Raw genomic sequence first — 23,607 nt, 5'->3', positions numbered from 1 at the left:
TTTTATCAACTTTTAGAAATGTTTTAAATTGGAGAAACTTTTATAATCTATTATTGATTTACATCTTAGATTTTTTAACAACTCTTAGAAACTTTTGAAATAAATTGGGAACTTTTATCAACTTTTAATCTTTTAAAATAACTTTGGAAGTTATCTACCATCAATGGCACTACCCGGCGCCGAGCTTGCGGCCAACACTTCGCCATAGGCAATTAGGCTCATCGAGCTGTGCCTGGTCTCCAGTCGTCTTCGACCCCCTTGCCACTGGACCAAGGCCTTGTCCAGCTACGCTTTTCGGATCTAACACCAATGTGAAACGTGTAATGGAATTTCAAATCAAATGAAAACGTCAAACAATCCAAGTTAATGCCGAGTTAATCGGCTAATTAGAGTGCCTGCTTCTTTTGCTAAAAATGGAATTCTAATCCAAGTATATGGTGCAAACACCAGAAGTTTGGAGAGAGGAAGGAAAGATAACTTAGATATTTAGCATTCTTTATCCTCCAAATTTTTATTAACTCACATATTCCATTCGGCTCCCGGCAGGCGTGAGCTGAAAAAACTGCAAGATCAGATTGTTCTTATATACAGAAAGGGGTATGGAGAGGGTACAGCACGTTGCAGTTCTCACACGGTTGTAGGACACCAATGTATATGCACAACACTTCATTGAGACCCTGATCATTGTTGGGCAGCTGTGAAGGTTTAAAGTGGGGACTAGCTATCTTCCCAGAGGGTGAGTGGCCTTCTCATGCACATTTCCTAATGGTCAGTTGATACTGGCAGGGTTCCTGGATTGAATCATGTGTCTACTGCCACACAGAGAAAAATAGGAAAATTTGCTATTTAAGATGATGCCCCACCAATGTCGGAAAAGCAGCTTTTCCTGAGTCCACCATCTTTGGACTGAGTAAGAAAAGGGTGCACATTACCATCTCCTGCCTCAGTTCAATGGTAGCATAAGGTACCACCTGTGTCTGCATTTTACATTGGTTGAAAGCGGAAGCCAATCAAACCACTATGCTATAAAACATTAAGAAAATGCAAGCCCACTTTGACTAAAACTATGCAGAACAGCCATTCCTTGTTCTTCTGATAAGTTATCAATCATTTTTTTTTTTACACAGCTTGACTTGCATTATTTAGTTACAATTTTAAATTAGTGTTTCTCATCCAGGAGTATCACTTTTTGAAACTGTGCCAAGAGTTTTTTTTTAATTTTTTTTTAGATTGAACAATCTACAAGAAGAAACATTTATCAGTATGAAAAATGTCTGACATTCAGCATGGTATATGTAGAACAGCAACATCAGAAAACATAGTCCGAACATTCCAACAAATTTCCATTTTATCCCTGCACCTCTCTACCAACAGGGAAGAGGGAAAACAAACAGTGAAACAAAAAGTCTCCTTATTTTTACTTTATTTCTCACATATTTATTAAGCAGGACCTCTTGTCTCTCTTCTACTCCCATATAGTTTGCATATTCCTTTATCCTTTCTGTATATATTTGCATTATCTCACTGATCTTTGATATCACTCATTTTCTTTTAAGCAGTTTACATGTCATTTAATACATTAACTCAACTCCATCTCTGTGATTGATGCATCTATTGGTTTTCACAACGCCCCCCACCCCCCCCACGGACTCTATTTGTCCAACTTTACCGAACTGCCCGTTTATTTCATAGCTGTTAGTGTTATGAAGGGTAGAGATCTGAAACGTGTCCCTATATTACAACAATGACGATATTTGTAAAGTACTTCATTGCCTTTGGGACGTCCCGAGTCATGAAAGGTGCTACACAAATGCATCTTCTTTGTTTCTTTCAATAAAGCATTGCAGACTTCTGGACACTAGGTGGCACTATTGCACCTCCAAGTGGATCACATATATCAGCTGTCTCTTCACGCAAATCAGCACCCCAAACTGTAAGCAACTTACCTGAACATATCTTCTGGGCCATCTTGTTGCATCTCACTATTCCCTGTAATGCTCTGCCAAAACCATGCGACTTTGCCACATTAAAAGTGCATGCTGACCTTTCTCCCTCCTGTCCTGCTCCTGGCTACACCTCTGGCCTACCGGCTATGTCCACTTATGTCTCTTGCTATGCTCCGTTAAGCGCATGCCAACACCCGCCCATCCCCCCATCCTGTCTAGTTCCAGACTATCTCTGACTCTTGCTCTGCTCTTCCCTGTCCTGCTAGAAATGTTGGTCAGCCCATAATAAATCAAGGCTCTGGACTCAAGTGTCAGTGACTGCAGCATGGACAGTTGTTTGGGTGGAATATTGGGGCTGTGTTTTTTTCATTGCTCTTATAAAACCTTGAGGAACATGATGTGGCATCTGCTAGCAATCTTCTAAAAGTTCTGTGTATTGCGCACACTGCCTCCAAATGTCACGTCTGCTTCCTGTAACTTAACTATTGTTGTACAACAGTAATTCCTCCAACTCACGACGAGAATATCAATATATACAAATAAAATACATTACATGTTATACATAATACCTGTTCCTTCCAGTAGGAGATATACAAGATAGCTTTGCTGATCACTGTTATAACTAAAGTTGATTTGATAGAAGATATGTCATTTTGTTGCGAAAAATCTAACTAGTGCAGAATTTATTACAAGAGACTTGACAGTCAAACCCCTAAACTTAGGCTGTAAAATACAGACAAAATACCCTTAAGCATGGATTTTGTCAGCTTTTCGATTAGGTATTCCTTACTATTAAGAGAGCTTTTTATAATCGTATGCTTTTTGGTAAAGCCGTCTCGCTCAGCATCCATCACGCCAGCTTCCACTGCTCGGATACCCAACAGAAGCCAGAGTAATCAATCAGCTAATGGGTCATTTGTAAAGCTTGCCTTGCTAACAAATAGGTAATTGATTCTTTGGCAAATGTTGCATCCCCATGGAAAATCTGCTTTGGAAGTGTGTACTGTAAGAAAAAAAATACACAGTACTGGAAGGAGAGTGAGTGACTGTTTGGAGGGGACGGGATGGGGTGAGGGGAGGAGGGAAGAAAGAGGGTGTTGCTCAAAGCCAAAGTGAAGGAAGCAACTGGTGGGATCTTATAGTGCAATAGGTTTCTGACGGGTTTTACAGTGCCATCAGCTGCATACCATACTGCAAGGCTTAACATTTTTGACATTCTTTTAATGGTTATTTTAAGGTGGGTTTTTAAATAATTTAAGCAACCCATTTTAAATAATCAGTTCAATACATCTGTACGGGGAATGTCGTAAGAGTGTGTTGTGTTCATTGCCAATATTGCCATTATGTTCTTGGGTATTTCCTAACCCTTTACCCTAGGTTATTTTGGCGCTCATATCCTAAATCGATCCCATCAAGCAAGTTCCTTTGAGCGCACCCACCCAAGCTTCACGATGTGGGTAAGCTTTCAATCACGTGCAGGGGAAATGTGAAGCACGGAGGTCGTGAAAGGCGCTATATAAATGCATGTATTTTCTTTCTAACAAAGTTAGTTGGGAAGTGGCCAAACTCCAGGCCGCAGATCTCATACGCCACAAGCTGGTAAAATAAACCTGCTTAAATAGGGAGCCATAACATCATGGAGATCACATTTTAAATCTATTTGTTTAAGCTGTAAACGCTAATTAATTCTGAGGCAAAGGAAGTGGCTTGGAGGAGTAATCATAACTGGCAGTACAAAGGAGCTAAATTAACATACATAGTTAAATGACAAGATCACTGAACTACAATGGAGTTAATTACTGTAACTCTGCTGATGTTGTTGCAGCTCCTTCACACTGTTGCTCTCAGCAACTGCTCCCAGCCTGTTCTGTGGATGATGCCCAGGGCAACACTTCAAAATATTTTTTAAACCAAAATCATTGGAATTTTTGGCAACTGTTTGATGTTTCAAAAGGGGGAAAGAGTATTTTATGGTAATATTCCATCTTTTAAGGAGCACTTTGCGATTGAGCAGAACAATATAATCAATAAATAATTGCTTGGTGCATGCAACAGCTTGTACTCAGCTGTTCTTTCGAGCAATTCACTTCTACTGCAGTACCAGTGGAGAGATCGCATTAAAAAAGCCTAAAAGATTACACAAGGATGTCACTCAGACTGTACTGTTATAACTCTGTATCTCACTCCTGAGAATGCTAGGACATTTGGAGCTTTAAAGACGGAGATCAATAGAATTTTGTTAGCCAAGCGTATCAAGGGGTATGGAGCAAAGGTGAGTAAAAGGAGTTGAGGTACAGATTAGCCATGATCTAATTCAATGGCGGAACGGGCTCGAGGGGCTGAATGGCCTATTTCTGTTCCTGAAACTGGATGTTGACATTTTTACTCAAAATTTATTTCAACCTCTCTACTTTAGATTATGCTGATTGGTGAGTGCCAACTCCCTATGCCTTTGCGAATGTCTTCACTAGCCTTGATATCGAGGTCAGCTCTCAGTAATGTGCTCCAGGATAACAAATGTTTCCATTACTCATTTTAGCTTCTGAAATTATCCTATGCCTCTGTAGGTTCTCTCCCATCTTCAATGGGTGACAGAGTATTACAACTTGAAAGGTTGTTTTAAGCTCAAACCAATACTTGAATTTATTTTACAATAGGTGGATAAGTGAATAACTGCAATATATTTACAGCAAAAATCCTTCTATCTAGGTCCTCAAAGTAAACCAATGAAAGGTCATAGTCTAACACGAAATAATTTTTTTTTTTTTACAGACTACTCTGATGTAAGCAGTGTTTCTTTCCTCATATTTCTTACTGCTGTGAGAGCTGATGCTGCCTCAATCTATTCTCTTGAAAATTCCAAAATCTCTCAAATTCAAACACCTGTATCCCCGAAACAGTTGCAGGGACTTTGTGGATTTGAATAACTGTCAGCCACATCCAAAAATACATGTAACTAAATAAATCATATGTCCTTTGGTTGTTCGAAAGTAGATTGGCTCCTCCCTGAAGCTTTGCAGACAATCAAACAAACCTTGAAACATTTGGATCAACTCAAGCTTGGTATAAGATTTTGCCTGCAGCTGACTTTTAAAATCCTTACATTCAGGATGTTTTTAAAGGGACAGCCACCAATCTAAAACTGCACAAAAATGCGAAATCACTCTGGGAAAGGGAGGGAAGAGAGCAAGTAACAGCAACACATGTGGAAAAACTTACACAGCTAGCCACAGACTAAATCAACACCTCACTTTTTAATCTCGTATTTGCTAGTTTAGTTAATCAGCAATTTAATGAGACTCTTTCCATTCTCTTCTCACAAGGTTGAATGTTCACTGCTCTAAGTTATACTGTGACTTTTATCGTTGATAATGTTAACATTTATTAGCTTTCTAAAAAAAAATCAGACAAGATTGGCAGATAGCACAAATTGAATGATAAAATATTACAAACTAAAAACAGTGAAAGCCAATGTTTTCATTGTTTAAAAGCAAAAATATTTAAGGATCTATTCCATTAAAAATTTTGGAACAAATAATTAAATTTAACTTGTATAAATAATGTAAAAATAAATACAGAAAGTAGCAGCTCTACTCGAAACAGATTGAGGATTTGAGTATTTTTTGAGTTCTCCAAATGCAGAGCTTTCAGGAAACTAAAGAAATTATACAGTGGAGTTAATAGTGTATGGATGCTTAAAATATTCATCTGAAATTCTCTCTCCATTATTTTAAGGGAGTGAACATTAATGAGCGGAGGCAGGGCGAGACTTGAGCGTCTCCAAACACATGACTGAAACGACAGTAAACAGTCTCCCAAACACAGCAAGATCTTTTCTCTTCATTGCAAAAATTAAAGTCCCCGTTGTTTACTTCCAGGTGTGATTGACGGGGAAATTACCCAATGACCTCTACTCTAGGCAGGACTTGTAGTGTCACTATATGCTGCCTTATTTTAATGGAGTGGTAATCCATTTAAAATAAAAGGGAAATAATGATAGAGGGAGGAGTTTCCAATCCATTCATTTTGTGCCTGTATACTATCATAACACAGCTTAATTAAAAAGCCAGAGAAGGAAACATAAATTTTGTCTGACATCCAGATAGTTAACCTTTTACGAGCAAAGTGCTTGACAGACAATTTAGTACTTTTGAAGTGAAGTCACTGTTGCAATATAGGAAACGTGGCAGTCAATTTGCGCACAGCGAACACCCACATGGAAAGAAAAAGAAAATTGGGTATAATGAGTGGTCAATCCACTACAGGTCATTCTACACTCCCAGCCAAAGTTGAAAGTTCCGTTAAAAGTCTCAGACTTGCTGTTCCAAGCCTACAGTACACGGATGATGCCTGTGTCTGTGCGCACACAGAGGCTGAACTCCAGGACATAGTCGACATATTTACTGAGGCATACAAAAGCATGGGCCTTACGCTAAACATCCGTAAGACAAAAGGTCCTCCACCAGCCCTGTCCTTGCCGCACAGCACTGCTCCCGACACAGGCGCGGCCCTGGACAACGTGGACCACTTCACTTATCTCGGGAGCCTCCTATCAACAAGAGCAGGCAGTGACGACGAGATCCCATCACCGTCTCCAGTGCGCCAGTGCAGCCTTAGGCCGCCTGAGGAAAAGAGCGTTTGAAGACCAGGCCCTCAAAAATGTCACCAAGCTCATGGTCTACAGGGCCGTAGTAATACCCGCCCTCCTGTATGGCTCAGAGACGTGGACCATGTACTGTAGACACCTCAAGTTGCTGGAGAAATACCAACGATGTCGCCACAAGATTCTACAAATCCCCTGGGAGGACAGACCCACCAACGTTAGCGTCCTCGTCCAGGCCAACATCCCCAGCATTTAAGCACTGACGACACTTGATCAGCCCCGCTGGGTAGGCCACATAGTTCGCATGCCAGACACGAGACTTCCAAAGCAAGCGCTTTACTCGGAACTCTTCCACGGCAAACGAGCCAAAAGGTGGGCAGCGGAAACATTACAAGAACACCCTCAAAGCCTCCCTGATAAAGTGCAACATCCCCACTGACACCTGGGTGTCCCTGGCCAAAGACCGCCCTAAGTGGAGGAAATACATCCGGGAGGGCGCTGAGCTCTTAGAGTCTTGTCGCCAAGAGCATGCAGAAATCAAGCGCAGGCAGCGGAAGGAGCGTGCGGTAAACCAGACTCCCCGCCCACCCTTTCCTTCAACCACTGTCTGCCCCACCTGTGACAGGGACTGTGGTTCTCGTATTGGACTGTACAGCCACCTAAGAACTCATGCTAAGAGTGGAAGCAAGTCTTCCTCCTGGAATTAGCAGGGGTCTTAAAAGCTGGGTAGGAGAAACCAATTCCAAGTGAGTGGAGAGCTGAAAAGATATTGCACTAGCAGTTTTTGTAACATGACCACATTATACTTACAATGTCAAAACGTTGTGTCACATCCCCCTGAATGTCCAGCAAGTAGACCTTGCCATGGTGTGTCCCCAGTGCCAAAAACTGAAACAAAACAGGGGTACAGTGAAATGTATTTAGCTTATATGTAATCCTGATTCATTTCGATCAACAGGAACCATTTACTTTGCATCATATAAAAAGCTTACAGGTAACTCCACTGCTATTACAAAACAATTCATATGAAAATCAAACTTCTATACCTTTCTCCTTACAGCCCTGGAATGATGTGTAAATCACCCAGACATGCCATGTCAAGTATATAGTAGAGGGAATGGAGGTGTCAATGCACTGGTTGTCAGACAAGGAGCTACTCTCGTTATATTACAACACTGCCAACAATGGCTCCCCCAGCTTTAGCGCTAGCGATTTAATATAAACCATGTTGCCAACATTATGTCTCATCACCAGCTTCTACGCAACTGCACAGGTGTAAAGCTTGCATGTACGATTGTTTTTCCACTTGTGGCGGCAAGTCCACGCCACCGTGGAAATCGAGCAGATTTTAAGCACTGACAGCTCCAGGGCACTGCAAAACCACTTCTCCTTGAAGGGACTCTGGGAAATAAAAGGGGTCCTTAAAAAAGCCCCCAATCCTCACCACATCTGCAGAAACAGATGGATTATGCAGTGGAGATCCTTTCTCTATTCCAGCATGTGCATTCAAGTCACCCCTGATCAAATAAAGGCTGTATTTAAATTAGTGCATTCATGTCACCATATCCAAAATTATCTATAACACAAGCTCGCAAACAGAAGATGAACAAGAGCATTGCCCTGTAGTTCCCCGGTACATTTAAGATCAGATCACCTAAATAAAAAAAATATATATATGCCTATTTTAAGGATGCTTTTAAATGCCAAACCCTTCAGAATATTTGCATATAGAACTAAAGAAGTTCACAAGCCACAATAAAATCACAACAATTCTTTATACTCTCATGTGTCTTTCACATTACAATTTTGGCACCTTATATACACTGTGGCTCGTAGTGTTCCCCAATGTACCTATAATTCTGTTTGTATATAATGTTCAATTAAACCACCGTTCTGCTATATCATAATTAGTAGCCTTTTTTCTAATTACTTAAGCAATGTTCACTTTCCTCACACAAAAGGAACATTTTCTCCTTAATTCAGTGACATCTTTACTCAAACTGAGGCTTTTGGGCCAATCCGATTGTGCAAGTACTGGTTACCTGTCAGAATGAGTCACGAGGAAGCCTCATCTACTGACAACAAATTGTTTCTTTGCAGCTTGTGCACACTCACTGATTAACTGTGGCAGCAAATTAAAAGTGTAGCATTAAAACAAGAGCAAGGCACACATGCACAGCAAGGATGAGGAAATGTTTGTGGCATTATTTAACGGAGACGGAGTTCTAGCTATGTAAAATAAATGTAATGATTAAAAAGAGCTGAAAATGCAGAGTTCTGGGAATGGCTGATAAAAAATTAAAAGACAACCAAACATTCAGGATTTTAACAAGCATATAAAGTAACAATTTAAACATTCTTGATTTAAAAAAATAATGGAATAATAAACAGGGAATCAATACGTTTGAGTTCAATGCATTAACCAAATTCTGGGGCAACTCAAATTACAATCTTTCTGTGCATCTGAGCATGCTTGATTGGAGGCTCTAATGAAATGCTCATATTTACAGGCACTACCAAGCATGTCAGTCAACCAGCACCATCTAAAAAATAACCTTCCATTAACTTGAGATTTAAAAAGGATTTATCAAGATGGAATTGCTAAACTGAAAATTAAATTCAGGTACTTATAACATGAAACTGCATTAAAGAGGAGAAAAGGAAGAGGCGGCTCATTACAAATTCAGCCCGGCAATGTCTTTCGCCCCTGCAAGGTTGCTTTTTTTTCAGGAAGAAGAAAGTCTCCCGGGTAAAAAAAATCAATACTGGTTAATAAAACATCAGGTGTGCAGACATAACTAGGTATGACTATTCCACTGCACAAGCCTGCTTGACTGCACCAGGTGCCATGACGATTAGTCATCTAGTACAGACTGATGCTCGTGAAAATATGATGCTTTAGAAAGGAAAGTGGCTACTCGAAAGAGGGGAAGAAAATTTTGACGAGATACTGAACATTGAATTGTGTGAAACCCACATGTTTTATCAAAATATAATCATCGCTGCTCAATATGAATCACAACGAGAGGGATAGGCTATGCATACGATTTTCAATTATTCACCACTTGCTTTTAACAGCTCTATAATGTGCATAGCATGCATTGGTGTCCTTAAAAAGTGTATTAGGTAAATTAATTTTTTTGAAAATTAGACATTTTTGAAAATGCTGGAACAAAGAGGCTACCTTATCATGCACGGTCATACAACTTGCTGCATCTTTCTGCAGAATTTCTGTCACTCCATTAGCCAGTCTTTCATATTTAAGCTTTGGTTCCTCTTCACTGTCTTCCTCCTGTGTTCAAGAGAATAAAAAAAATATTAACAGCTAAATAAACTGATAATTTCCAAGTTTTACTCTATTAAAACCACGAAGACAATTACTTAGGAACTCCCATAATCCCAGGACAACCATGAATTATTGATTGCCTGCCAGGATTCCACCTAGGGGAAATTAAAGTGGCAGGCCAACTACTTATAATTTCTTGAGTCCACCAAATAAGCTCACGTGCCCTGTTAAGGCATGTGCAGTAATATTTTATTAACATATGGCTACTATAGTGAGTTATACTTTCTGCATAGTTTTAATGCGATTGACAAGATCTAAAAAAAAATTCACTCGCTGAAAACAACTAATCCATGTCATGGCATTGCTCCTTTGTATAATGTTTTTTTCTGGAACGGAGTGATGGATGACTGTGCTAGGGAAAGGAATATTCTTTTCTTCAAACAACTGACAACGCCAAGCTCTAAGATTAGAAACAATAAAGGCCAGGGGAGCTGCCTTATTCCCTCCCCCACCCACCCTCCTTTCACAACTTAAACAATTCATCTCAATGCCAAGGATTGAGGACTGTTCCCCTACTGGACTATGTCATTATTCTGTGCTGTTTAATAGCCTCTACACCATCAACTGAAATTCCAGGTTAGAATGTTAAATTAGCACCAAACGTGCAAAAGATAGGATTTTTTCTCTCCTTAGAGCAGAGGTGGTCATGGGAAGATTTAATGGAGGTGCTCAAGGTTATGAGAGGTTTAGATAGACTAGATAGGGAGAAACTGTTTCCACTGGTAGGAGGGACGATAACCAGAGAACACAGATTTACGATAATTGGCAAAAGAACCAGAGGGGAGATGAGGAGTAATTCTTTTTTAACCAAGCAAGTTGTGATCTGGAATGCACTGTCTGAAAGGGTGGTGGAAGCAGATTCAATAGTGATTTTCAAAAGGGCATTGGAGATATATTTTAAAAGGAAACATTTGCAATAGGGAAAGAGCAAGGAAGTGGGACCAATTGGTTAGCTCTTTCAAAGAGCTGGCAAAGGCATGATGAGCCAAATAGACTCATTCTGTGCAGTTGGATTCTATGATTCAGAGTAATATAGTGTGGCTTCATATTTTCTGCAGTCTAGATTTGGACTGGCCAACCTTATTTCATGCAAGTCCTGGCTTCCTTTTTTTTTAATTAAGTTGTTTTTCGGAAAATCTTATCAATTGATCCACATATCCGCAATATCACTAAAACCGCCTACTTCCCTCTCTGTAACATCACCTGACACCACCTCTGCCTCAGCTCATCTGCTGCCGAAAGCTTCAACCATGCCTTTGTTACCTCTAGACTTGACTATTCCAATGCACTCCTAGCCAGCCTCCCATCTTCCACCATCCATAAACTTGGTCATCCAAAACACTGTTGCCTGTATCCTAACTCACACGAAGTCACGTTCACCCATCATCACCACCATCATAGGCAGAACCTCAGAGTCGAGGATGACTTGCTTCCATTCAAAGTGCGTTCTCAGATGACTGAGGAGTCCAATGCGGGACCTACAGTCTCTGTCACAGGTGGGGCAGACAGAGGAAAGGGTAGTCGGGAAGCCTGGGTTGATGCTCCCCGACTATCCTCCTTTCGCTGTCTACGCTTCGTTTCTGCTTATTCTTGGCGATGGGACTCGAGCTGCTCAGCACCCTCCTGAATGCTCTTCCTCCATTTTGGGCGGTCTTGGGCCAGGGATTTCCAGGTGCCGGTGGGGATGTTGCACTTCGTCAACTTTGAGGGTGTCCTTGAAGCGTTTCCTCTGCCCACCTGGGGTTCACTTGCCGTGTCCAAGCTCCTCGTCGAGCGTTTGCTTTGGGAGTCTCGTGTCAGGCATGCGGACGATGTGACCCACCCAACGGAGATGATCAAGTGTGGTCAGTGCTTCGATGCTGGGGATGTTGGCCTGAGAGAGAACACCGACATTGGTGCGTCTGTCCTGCCAATGGATTTGCAGGATCTTGCGGAGGCAGCACTGGTGGTACTTCTCCAGTGCTTTGAGGTGTCGCTGTATATGGTCCACGTCTCTGAGTCATATAGGAGGGCGGGTATCACAAATGTCCTGCAGACCATGAGCTTGGTGCTGGATTTGGGGTCCTGGTCTTCAAACACTCTCTTCCTCTGGCGACCGAAAGCTGCGCTGGCGCACTGAAGTCGGTGTTGGACCTCGCCGTCAATGTCTGCTCTTGCTGACAGTAGGCTCCCGAGGTATGGAAAATAGTCCACGTTGACCAAGGCCTCGTCGTGGATTTTGATAATCGTGGAGCAGTGCTGTGTGGCGGGATCAGGTTGGTATCACATCACCCGTGATCGCTGACCTACATTCGCTCCTGGTCGAGCGATGCCTCGATTTTAAAATTCTCATCCGTGTATTTAAATCCCTCCATGCTTTGCCACTGCCTATCTCTGTAACCTCCTCTAGCCCTTCAATCCTCCGAGATATCTGCGCTCCTCCAATTCTGGCCTCTTGCACATCCCCGATTTTAAATCGCTCCTCCTTTGGCGGCCGTGCTTCAAGCTGCCAAGGCCCAAAGCTGTGGAATTCACTCCCTAAACCTCTCCACCTCTCTTTCCTCCTTTAGATGCTCCTTAAAACCTACCTCTTTGGTAGAAAGACAAAGATGTAGAGAATTCAGGAGAGAAATAGAATGAGTAGTAAAGGATTTAGCAGAGCAGGATGGAGATAGAGGGGATTTAGGAGAGTTGGCTGAAGGCACCATCACAAAAGGTACGTTTTGATGGGGCTTTAAAGGCTGGAAAAGTAGTAACAATGTTAATACGATTAGGGAGAGAATTCCAAAGGGTGGGGCCAAGACAGCAAAAAGCCCTTCCACAAGTGAGAAATGCTGGAAGAGAGTACTGGGAGTCCCTGGCCAAAGACTCCTAAGTGGAAGAAGTGCATCCGAGAGGGCGCTGAGCACCTCGAGTCTCATCGCCGAGAGCACACAGAAATCAAGTGCAGGCAGCGGAAAGAGCGTGCGGCAAACCAGACCCACCCACTCCTTCCCTCAATGACTATCTGTCCCACCTGTGACAGGGACTGTGGTTCTCGTATTGGACTGTTCAGCCACCTAAGGACTAATTTTAAGAGTGGAAGCAAGTCTTCCTCTATTCCGATGGACTGCCTATGATGATGATGATGACTTGGTTATGTTATGATGAACTTTTGTCAAAGGTCACAAGCGCACCTAAATGCCTAGGTTGAGTGTATATTTCAACACAATTTTCTGCGGAAGTAACAAACAAATTTGTAGCAGTGCAAGAAATGCTGCGAATCACAGCTACAAGAACCAGCAATACGGTGCAATAAATGTTGGGTTCATGGAAGTTTCCAGATCGTCAGTCCAACTAAAAAGATTGGTGCTTTGTAACTGCCATAGGTATTTGCTCTCTGTATCTATACACACCATTTCCTATGGAGGAAAAATTCACGTGTTCTATTTCTGTGCAAAGGAAGTTACATTGTGCATCCCTTTTGGATTCGGCATTTGCATTTTTAAGACCATTAGCTGGAGCCTGGTTTAAGGCTCTTACTGGATGTCAGATAGCAGGTACTCTCTATCCATCTATTAGGTGTTAATTTAGACCCTGGTCTCGGAGATAAATTGTATTAAGACACTACACTATACAATTCCCTGGATAAGGAACATGTCAACTTTACCCATTTGCAGTCTTAAAGTTTCAACAATGTACACATGGAACTATTTACATTACCTGCCAGTTTACTGTACTAGACTATTTAATCTGTTGATTATAGCATTTGTATTATGTTTGGTCAATAACTACAGCACTGCTCTTGGGATGCCAGCAACTGAATCATGTTAACATTATTTCTTTTGCTGTACAGAAAAAAGTGAATTTCTGTAACTGCCTTTTTTACCACTAATTTATTCATGGGTTATCTGTGGGTTTTCCACCTTGCAGGTCAAATAAGGTTGCAATGAATTCATCCAAGAGACCATCAAAACCAACGTATAAAGCGTGGTCTCATTTCATTGAAAGCAATAGTCTCCAAGGTATTGAATTATTGGTCCATAGCAATGATGATGGATGCATTTATCCAGTTTCACAGGTGAGTCAAAAACCACTGGTGCACAATGACAACAATAAATGCAACATCACATCAGTCACCCTGTCCCGCACAAGCCCAAAACTGTACAACTCAAAATGAAGAAAGAGAAGCAGTCTAGTCCAGAACTGAGCTAGTCGGTTACTAGTTAGCTTAAATCACTTGTTGAAAGGCAAAAGAAAGAACCAAACAGAACAGAGTATGAACTTGCATGCATATAGAACCTTCACAGGGTGTCCCAAAGTGATTTGCATCCAACGAGTCACTGTTGATGTGCCAGCCTATATTATGTGCCCAAGTCCTGAAGCAAGACTTGAACACACAACCTTCTGCCTTGGAGGTTAGAGTGCTAGCAAGTGAGCCAAGCTGACTCAAGACAGGGTGTAAATGTTCCCTGCTCAGGTGGCTTTGGGTAGTAGGTTTAAATCACCGCCAAAAGATGTCAGCCCTCTCAGTGGTAGCATTCTCGCCCATGAGTCAAAAGCTTGTGGGTTCAAGTCCCACTCCACAAACTTGAGCACATAATCTAGGCTGACAGCCCAGTGCAGTACTGAGGGACTGCTGCATCTTTCGGATGAAATGTTAATTCGAGGCCACATCTGCCTCCTCAAGTAGACGTAAAGGATCCCATGGCACTATTTAAATAAGAGCAGGGGAGTTCTCCCTGACATCCTGGTCAATATTTACAATGTTTTACAGAATGAAGCTGGGCAGGTAAAGGAGGTATCAGTGGGAGAGAATTTTGGTGCTAGTGATCATAATTCAGTTAGATTAAGGGTAGTTATGGAAAAGGACAAAGATAAACCAGGAGTAAAAGTTCTCAATTGGGGGAAAGCCAATTTTAATAAGCGGAGATCTGATTTAGCCAAAGTGGACTGGAAACAGCTACTTGAAGGTAAATCAATGTCAGAACAGTGGGAGGCTTTCAAGGAAGAGATCCTGAGGGTTCAGAGCAAGTATGTTCTCTTAAAGAAAAAGGGTGGGGCTAACAAATCTAGAGCCCCCTGAATGTCAAAGGGCATACAGGGTCGAAGGAAAAAAGGAAGGTTTATGACAGATACCGAGGGCTCAATACTGCAGAAACCCTAGGAGTATAGAAAGTGCAGGGTGAAATTAAAAAGAAAATTAAGAAAACAAAGAGAGCATGAAAAAATGTTGGCAAGTAAAATCAAGGAAAACCTAAATTTTTTATAAATATATTAAGAGCAAGAGGATAACTAAAGAAAACGTAGGACCTATTAGAGACCATAAAGGTCTGTGTGGAGGCGGAAGATGTGGGTATGGTTCTTAAGGAGTACTTTGCAGCTGTTTTCAGAAAAGAGAGGGGAGATGCAGACATTGCAATTAGGGAGGAGGAGTGTGAAATATTAGATGAAATAAACATAGTTAGAGAGGAAGTATTAAGGGGTTTAGCAGCTTTGAAAGTGGATAAATCACGAGGCCCAGATGAAAAGTATCCCAGGCTGTTAAGAGAAACAAAAGAGGAAATAGCAGAGGCTCTGACCATCATTTTCCAATCCTGTCTGGCTATAGGTATGGTGCCGGAGGACTGCTAACATTGTACCAATGTTTAAAATGGAGAAAGGGATAGACCAAGTCATCATCATCATCATAGGCAGTCCCTTGAATCGAGGATGACTTATTTCCACGTCAAAGAGTTCACAGGTATTTCAATGCAGGAGCTAAAATTCCATCCGAATTAAATCTAGAAGGGTGGAAGATGCCTGTGCTTGGATTTTTTTAACGTGTGGTGACCGTTGCACACCAGCCACCACACAGCTTGACAGAGCTAGGTCTTGGCCCAGTAGCAAGGATTAACCAAGACAACTGGAGACCAGCTCTGCTGCACAGACCGAGTGCGCACACATATCGCAGTGTGGGCTGGCCCGTGCTGCCCCTGAGCCCTTGCCTCGTCTGGGCCCCGAACTCACGCCTCTCCTGGGCCACGATCACGTCCCTCTACAATCTCTCGCCGCTCCTGCTGTTCCTGTCCACGCTCCAATCACCGACCTGGACCTTGATGACATCCCTTTTCACTGCCATTGCTCTCCTGCTCCAGCACGTGCTGCTTCCTGGAATGGTATGCAGCCACGCTGCTCCTTCCACTCCCCGGCCTGCTCCGATGTTGCTCGCAGGCCGGGGGCCACGCAGACTGCTGGGTCAGGCCGCCACACTGCTCCTTCCGCTCCCTGGCCTGCTCCGATGGTGCTCACAGGCCAGGGGCCACGCAGACCAGTCAGCCTAATCCTGGTGGTGCGAAAATTATTGGCAAAAATTTCAACAAATGTAGCTGCTATTTAAAGTAAAACCATTCAGCTTTGCCATTATTCAGCAAATCATTCAAGCATATCAACATAATCTTCATTTAGAAAGACACGGATCAATCAAGGATTTGTTAATGGAAGGTTGTGTCTGACTAAGTTGACTACATTTTTTTAGGCGGTAATAAGGAGGGTCAATGAGGGTAGTGCGTTTGATGTAGTGTATATAGATTTTAGCAAGACTTTTGATAGGGTGCCACATGGCAGACTGGTCACGAAAGTAAAAGCAAGGCAAAGTGGCAAGTTGGATCCAAAATTGCTGAGAGGCAGGAAGCAAAGGGTAATGGTTGATGGGTGTTTTTGTGACATGGAAGGCTGTTTCCAGTGGGGTTCTGCAGGGCTCAGTACTCGGTCCTTTGCTTTTTGTGGTATATATCAATGATTTAGACTTGAATGTAGGGGATATGATTAAGAAGTTTGCAGATGATAGAAAAATTGGTTGTGTGGTTGAAAATGAAGAAACAACCTGTAGACTGCAAGAAGATATCAATGAACTGTTCAATGGGCAGAACAGTGGCAAATGGAATTTAATTCAGAGAGGTAGGAGGTAATGCATTTGGGGAGGGCTCATAAGGCAAGGGAATACACATTAAATGGTAGGACACTGTGAAGTGCAGAGGAACAAAGAGACCTTGGAGTGCATGTCCACAGATCCCTGAAGGCAGCAGGCAGGTAGATAAGGCGGCATACGGAATACTTGCCTTTATTAGCCAAGGCATAGAATACAAGAGCAGGAAGGTTATGCTTGAACTGTATAAAATACTGATTAGGCCACAGTTGGAGTACTGCATGCAGTTCTGGTCACCGCATTACAGAAAGGACGTGATTGCACTGGAGAGGGTACGAGGATGTTGCCGGGACTGGAGAATCTTAGCTATGAGGACAGATTGGATAGGCTGGATTTGTTTTCCTTGGAACAGAGGAGGCTGAGGGGAGACCTCATAGATGTGTATAAAATTATGAGGGTCCTAGATATAGTGGATAGAAAGGGCCTATTTCCCTTAACAGAGTGGTCAATAACTAGGGGGCATAAATTTAAAGTAATTGGGAGAAGGTTTAGAGGGGATTTGGGGAGCGGCAACAAGGCAAGGGAATACACAATAAATGGGAGGATACTGAGAGGTATGGAGGAACAAAGTGACATTGGTAGTAGGACAGGTCAATAAGGTAGTTAAAATGGAATGCTTTCCTTTATTACCTGTGGCATAGAATATAAAAGCAGGGAAGTTATGCTAGAACTGCATACAACACTAGTTAGGCCACAGCTAGAGTACTGCGGGCAGTTCTGGTCACCACATTACAGGAAAGATGTGATTGCGCTAGAGAGGGTACAGAGGAGATTTACGAGGATGTTGCCTGGACTGGAGAATTTTAGCTATGAGGAAAGATTGGATAGGCTGGGTTTGTTTTCTTTGGAACAGAAGAGGCTGAGGGGAGACCTTATTGAGGTATATAAAATTATGAAGTGCCTAGATAGAGCGGATAGGAAGGACCTATTTCCCTTAGCAGAGTGGTCAACAACCAGGGGGTATAGATGTGAAGTAATTGGTAGGAGGTTTAGAGGGGATTTGAGGGGAAATTTTTCACCCAGAGGGTGGTGGGGGTCTGGAACTCACTGCCTGAAAGGGTTGTAGAGGGAGAAACCCTGACCACATTTGAAAAGTACTTGGATGTGTATTTGAAGTGCCATAATCTACAAAGCTACAGACCAAGAGCTGGAAATTGGGATTAGACTGGATAGCTTTATTCACTGGCACGGACACAATGGGATTCTATAATAACTAAAACATTCACTAGTCATTTATCTCATTTGTTTTATGTGGGTCTTTTTTGTTATGCGGGCAAAGGTGGCAGACAATTTGCAAACAACAATGGCTTCGAAAAATTAATGAACCGACATACTGCACAAAACTAAGTTTGTTTGTTTTTTCTCTTCTGAAGCTCCATGATCCATTACTGGACTCCAGAAATTCACCATGCAATCGAAATACACTCCCATGTTCAGAAACTTAGATCTAATTGTGATGGAATCTGGATCCCTTAGAACAGGGAGCCATACTAAAGTGGATGACCCATAATGGTTACAAGCCAAATAGGGTCCAATGAACTCCAAAAGCTTTTCAGGCTCAACCACAGATATGATGTCAACCTTTAAATACAAAGAAAAGCCCCTCAGGTACACAGTCTATGAATGTGAAGGGATTAGAAAATCAAAAGCTGTATACATGCCATGGGAACTTAGTAGTAGGAAGCCAATAACATGCGTGCATGTCGGGGCAAGATTATAAAAGGCACACAAATTAACTCCTGGTTTTGAAGTGAGAAATCACCTGACTCAATACAGGATTGGTGCACACAAAATAATATCCACATTTAGAAATATCTATCCAGAGAACGATGATTATATATTCCAGAAACGTAATTAATGAATTCAGCCAACACTTTTACAAATCAAATGGATCTCCACAGAGTCTTAAAAAATGTGACTTTTGAATCAACCTTGGGAAACAGAAAAATACACACGCAACACATCTTGCGGTGAAGATTTCTACATTCACAATGCTTACCTCTAGAAAATGCTACTCATATATAGAGGTAGGGGCCACACGAGTTTAAAAAAGCTAACATTGTCAGACAACAAATACATTAGAGGAAGTGGGTGAGAATATAAATAGCTTGCACTTGTATCATGCCTGTTTTTCTTAGCAAAAGGAGGAATGGAGATAGAGCAGAAGTTAAAAGATTTTGGGTTGATGATGGGTGCCATGGTCAAAAAGTTGAATATTGCCAGGGGGTGGGGGGTCAGTTTGAAGGTGTGGAGAGGGGTGTAAGGAAGGTAAATCACACGCCATACCTTCCTGTCCTGTATAAACCTCAGCCACTCATTGCCTAATCGCACTCGGCCACTGGAGAGCTAACACTTTCAATATAAAATGAAGCTTTACCATAGCTTTACCTGAATTCCAGCAAGAACAAATTGCACTGTAATCCCTCCCATACTTTGTTCTAACCCCTTCTTCCCCTCCCCTCCCCCACCCCCCCCCACACCGAACCCTTTTGATGAGCATCGCAGGATTGAGGAAAGAACAAACTGTGCCAGTTTCCTGCATGTACCTTGCTCCGGCGCAGCCAGTCTTCCAGCAAAATGGTTGGACTGTGTGGGCCTGCCATGCTACATGTGTGCAGACCGGCTGTGTCATTTGGACTAGCACACACATGGAGTAGTGGCATCACACCACAATGCCACTGCAGAAAGAGATGATATAACGTTACGTCACATCACCACAGCCACATGCTGCAAGTTTACTGATCCCAGGAAGATCTGTGTCAGTCAGGATGATCGAGTTATATTTTTTTTAAAGTATCTTACTGGCCCTCCAGTCTAAAAAAGACAATTCCGGCTGATTTATTTTAATGGGGCAGCTGCCAAAAATTAGATCTGGACAGCTGAAAAACTGACATGAAAATAGCATTTGTCTACTATTCAGCACGAGCATGTGCACTGCCATTAAAAAGAACCTCGTCATTGTGTCGTACCAGGATCGTAGAACGTGAACTAGATGAAACTTTGTCTTTTTTCGACTACCAATTCCTATATCCCTAACACTTTCAGTTTCAGATTCGTCTCAAACTGCCAATCATAGAATGCATATTTATACTGTCAGAGTTAGTACATTTTAATAATTTGTATTTTTGGAGCATTAACATAAGCAATCTAGACATGGAGTGAAGAAGGAAATTAGCCCGTGTCCCCAAATCGGAATAAAATTATGCAAACAAGGCTGTTGAACAATTTCTTATACGACGTAAGCTGGTTTAATTGTAAGTATTTCTATAAATGTTATGTTGTAAAAGCACGGGCTCCCATTGGTGACTCAGTGAACTCATCCAGTATACGGCTGAGCCACATAAAGCAGGAAGGTCCTGGGTTTAATCCTGGGCTTGGGCTGAGTTAGTCCATTCTAGTAGGGCAGCAACAGGCATGCCATAATTGCATCAGTGCCACCCGCCCCTGGGTTAGAGAGGGAGGGGAAAACAGCTGGGATTCCCACTTTTGATTGTGATCCAGCAACCCCTAGTGGAAGTGCTCCTGTACAGACTTCGGGTGTGGATGGCATGAGGCTCAGCTAACACTTGAGGCCAATTCCCTGATCGCGTTCCTGTTCCTATTTCTTATGTTATGTGCTCCCAGCAAGGAGCAGTACTTGTTGGGATCACTCGTGGCGAAATTGCAGGCTGTTCATCTAAGTGGGCAGAAATTCAGATGCTGCAGGCCCACTTTCCCTGTCCTTCTGCCAAAAACTCCCAATCAGAGCATCAGTGTTGAATCGACAAGACCAACATATGAATAGTAGCCATTTGGGCAAGGAGTCAGAAGACGATCAGCCACTGCGGAACCATATTGCAGACTGGAGTTAGCATCTTGAAGTTAGCAGGGAAGGATGGACAAGAGGAAAAATACAAGCGTTGAAGCTCAAAGGATTCTGTGACAAATGTCAATGCAATATACTATTCGTTTAAGCCTCCTACAGTCCATGTCATTCCGAATGAACACAGCAGGCAACCTGTTGCTGGGCCTTCCAATGTTACTGTTGAATCAGACCCTACATGTGAAGATGTTGGCTGTCTGTTGTGCTTAATAGTTGCAAAGCTTTTAATTAAGAAAGGCGACGGTTAAGTAGCCGAGTCACCTCCAGAAAGTGGCAATGGCTCCGGGCGGATAAGCATCTGGAGGAGGGTAGTGGGATCTTCGAAGGAGTAAATACCAAAAAGGTGGTTTAGCCACACATCCACAACCTGCAAGATGCAGCTACAATGTCAGTTCTATATATACTTAATGGGAGGCTTAATGCATACATGAGGGAGAAGAGAATAGAATAGAAATACGAGGGGCAGGGTGTGAAGGTGTAATTAGTGGGAGGAGGCTTGAGTGGAGTATAAAGACTGGTGTGGACAGTCGGGCTGAATAGCCTGTTACTGTGCTATAGATTCGATGCAAGAACAGGAAAGACAAATACAGGTTGCGGTATCCAAACAGCTCTCCTTAATGCTGCAGCGCTCCTAAATAAGCAATGGAAGGGCTTCTTCCATCTATAAAGAATATAGAAGCACTGGAGAAAGTATAAAAAAGATTTAAAAGAAGTTGTAACTATCAGGAAAGATTGAAAAGGCTGGGGTTCTTTTCTTTAGAAAAAACACAGAGGTGACCTGACAAAGGTCTTTAAAATTATGATGGGGTTCGGTAGTGTAGACACAGAAGATGTTTTCACTTGTGAGGAAGTCCAAAACTAAATACAAGGTAATCACTAATAAATCCACTAATTCAGGAAGAACTTCTTGACCGAGGGTGGTTAGAACCCGCTACCACATGGAGTAATTGAGGCAAATAGCCTAGATGCATTTAAGGGGAAGCTAGATAAGTACATGAGGGAGAAAGGAATAGAAGGATATGTTGATATGGCGAGATAAAGAGGGGTAAGAGGAGGCTTGTGTGGAGCATAAACACCGGCATAAACCACTTGGGTTGAATGACTTGTTTCTGTGCTGTATAATTCTATATAATCTGTGTAACATATAACAAGTCAAAGAAAATGCAAGTACGGACAGCCTAAAACACGTCAGGGTTCAAGTCCCTGTCTTAAAATGGAGGACAGTAAAAGAAGCTCCAACGATGATTACGATCATATTCCTTATACTATGTGCGCACAATTTCTTTTCAAAAATACGCAAAATATTTGCTCAATTCACTTCACAGTAAACTAGTATTTACTTAAAAATGCTCCCAACTTATTTAAAAAGGAGCATTTTAATGTCACTGCCTCATACATCAAAGAAGCATGATGTAAGAAAGCTTTGTTCTTCATGTTATATGCGCAGACTATAGATATACTCTCTGTGTAGTCTCTGTATAGTTGCATAAGATGGAGACTTGTTTACCTGATGTACGATCAATAAGGTGTATATACATGCTGGCACTACTAGAGGATGCAACTGGTGGAGACCGGGGTTTCCTGCCCTGGTGGCAGGGGCTGTATAAAAGGGGAGCCACTATGCGGCTGCCTCACTCTGGAGTTACGATTAAAGGACCAAGGTCACTACAGTTTGAGTACAACACATTGCCTCGGAGTCATTCATAAGTACATTACTGACATAACACTTCAAGAACAACTATCTAGAGAAAACTCTCGCAAGCGTAAATAAAAGGAAAATCAATAATTTTGTTAAATTTTAATAATCCTGCAAACCCACAAATATAACCACTAATGTTCTGAGTTGAAATGACAGTTAGTTGTGTTTCTATGGAAACCTGGTGCAACCAGTAACAAGTTTTGACTTGTAGCAGGACCAAAACATGAAGAGAGACATTCTACCCTTATAACAGGAGAAAAAAGGCAGCAGAGCTTCAAAGAAAATCAATTGTGTGTGCAATAAAGTTCTACGCCATAATATATTTTAATTTGTTCCTTCTCATAAGATTTAGCATTATTGATTTTTATTGGTCTGGTGTTTCCTGCATTAAAACAAAATTCAAAATGAAGAACGTACTTTCATGGATTTAAATGAAGATCTCACGAGTTTGATTTTATAGCCTCATAATGAAATTGTCGTTTGTAGTGGGCCTTAAGAGACCTTTCATTTGGCTATGAAAATAAAACTGACCTGACCCCACTAAACAGTTCTGCAAAGCAATGACTGAATTAATCTGAGAGACCAGACCATAGTATAATTTGTTGATTTACTCTCAAGGTCAAACTTGCATTACTTTTGTTAGGACAGCTTGGGAAATGTCTAGGTTGGGATACGATCAGGTGATTGCCAATAATACATGGAAGCATTTCCAGTAGCAACATGAACAAGATAAATATTACAGAACATTAAAATAGTAGTGAAAACATGTTTAAAGATCATGTCTGATGTACCCCGTAGAGGATGAAATCCGCACTGTGACTCCGGGAGGAGCTCCTCAGCCACAGGGAGAAGACGGTTGAGGAGGATCCTAGTGACTACTTTCCCAGTGGCTGATAACAGGGAGATTGCTCTGTAGTTGCTGCAGTCGGACGTGTCCCCTTTATTAAAGATGGTCACAATCACTGCATCTCAGATCTCCCAGCATGCTCTCCTCCTTCAGGATGAGAGAGATGAGGTCATGCATTCGTGCCAATACTGCCTCTCCACCATACTTTAGTGCCTCAGCGGGGATTCCATCCGCTCCCGTTGCCTTGTTGATCTTGAGCTGGCGGATGACCTTTTCTACCTCGTGCAGGGCTGGGGTTTTGCTGAGATGGTGGTGGGTAGCATGCTGCGCAATGGAGTCGAGGACACTCGAGTCAAAAGCAGAGTCTCGGTTAAGGGGA

General features: G+C 42.1%; 1 protein-coding gene across 4 annotated transcripts in view; it reads right to left on the bottom strand.

Annotated features, from left to right (window-relative positions):
- vps41 (VPS41 subunit of HOPS complex) overlaps positions 1-23,607 on the bottom strand; it is a 297,897-nt gene that overhangs the window by 217,375 nt on the left and 56,915 nt on the right. For 3 of the 4 annotated variants that reach the window (XM_070890345.1, XM_070890351.1, XM_070890353.1), the window contains 2 exons: positions 9,734-9,841; positions 7,360-7,437 (listed from right to left, as the gene is read on the bottom strand). In XM_070890345.1, the coding sequence (XP_070746446.1) occupies positions 7,360-7,437; positions 9,734-9,841 (186 nt within the window). Of the gene's footprint in view, positions 1-7,359; positions 7,438-9,733; positions 9,842-15,840; positions 16,056-23,607 lie in introns of those variants that run through there. The other variant, XM_070890356.1, reaches the window with a different exon arrangement.

Source organism: Pristiophorus japonicus, chromosome 1 (assembly GCF_044704955.1).
Source record: "Pristiophorus japonicus isolate sPriJap1 chromosome 1, sPriJap1.hap1, whole genome shotgun sequence".
Lineage (NCBI taxonomy): Eukaryota > Metazoa > Chordata > Chondrichthyes > Pristiophoridae > Pristiophorus > Pristiophorus japonicus.
The sequence above is the reverse complement of the archived record's forward strand: the minus strand, read 5'-3'. Positions and strand labels throughout refer to the sequence as shown.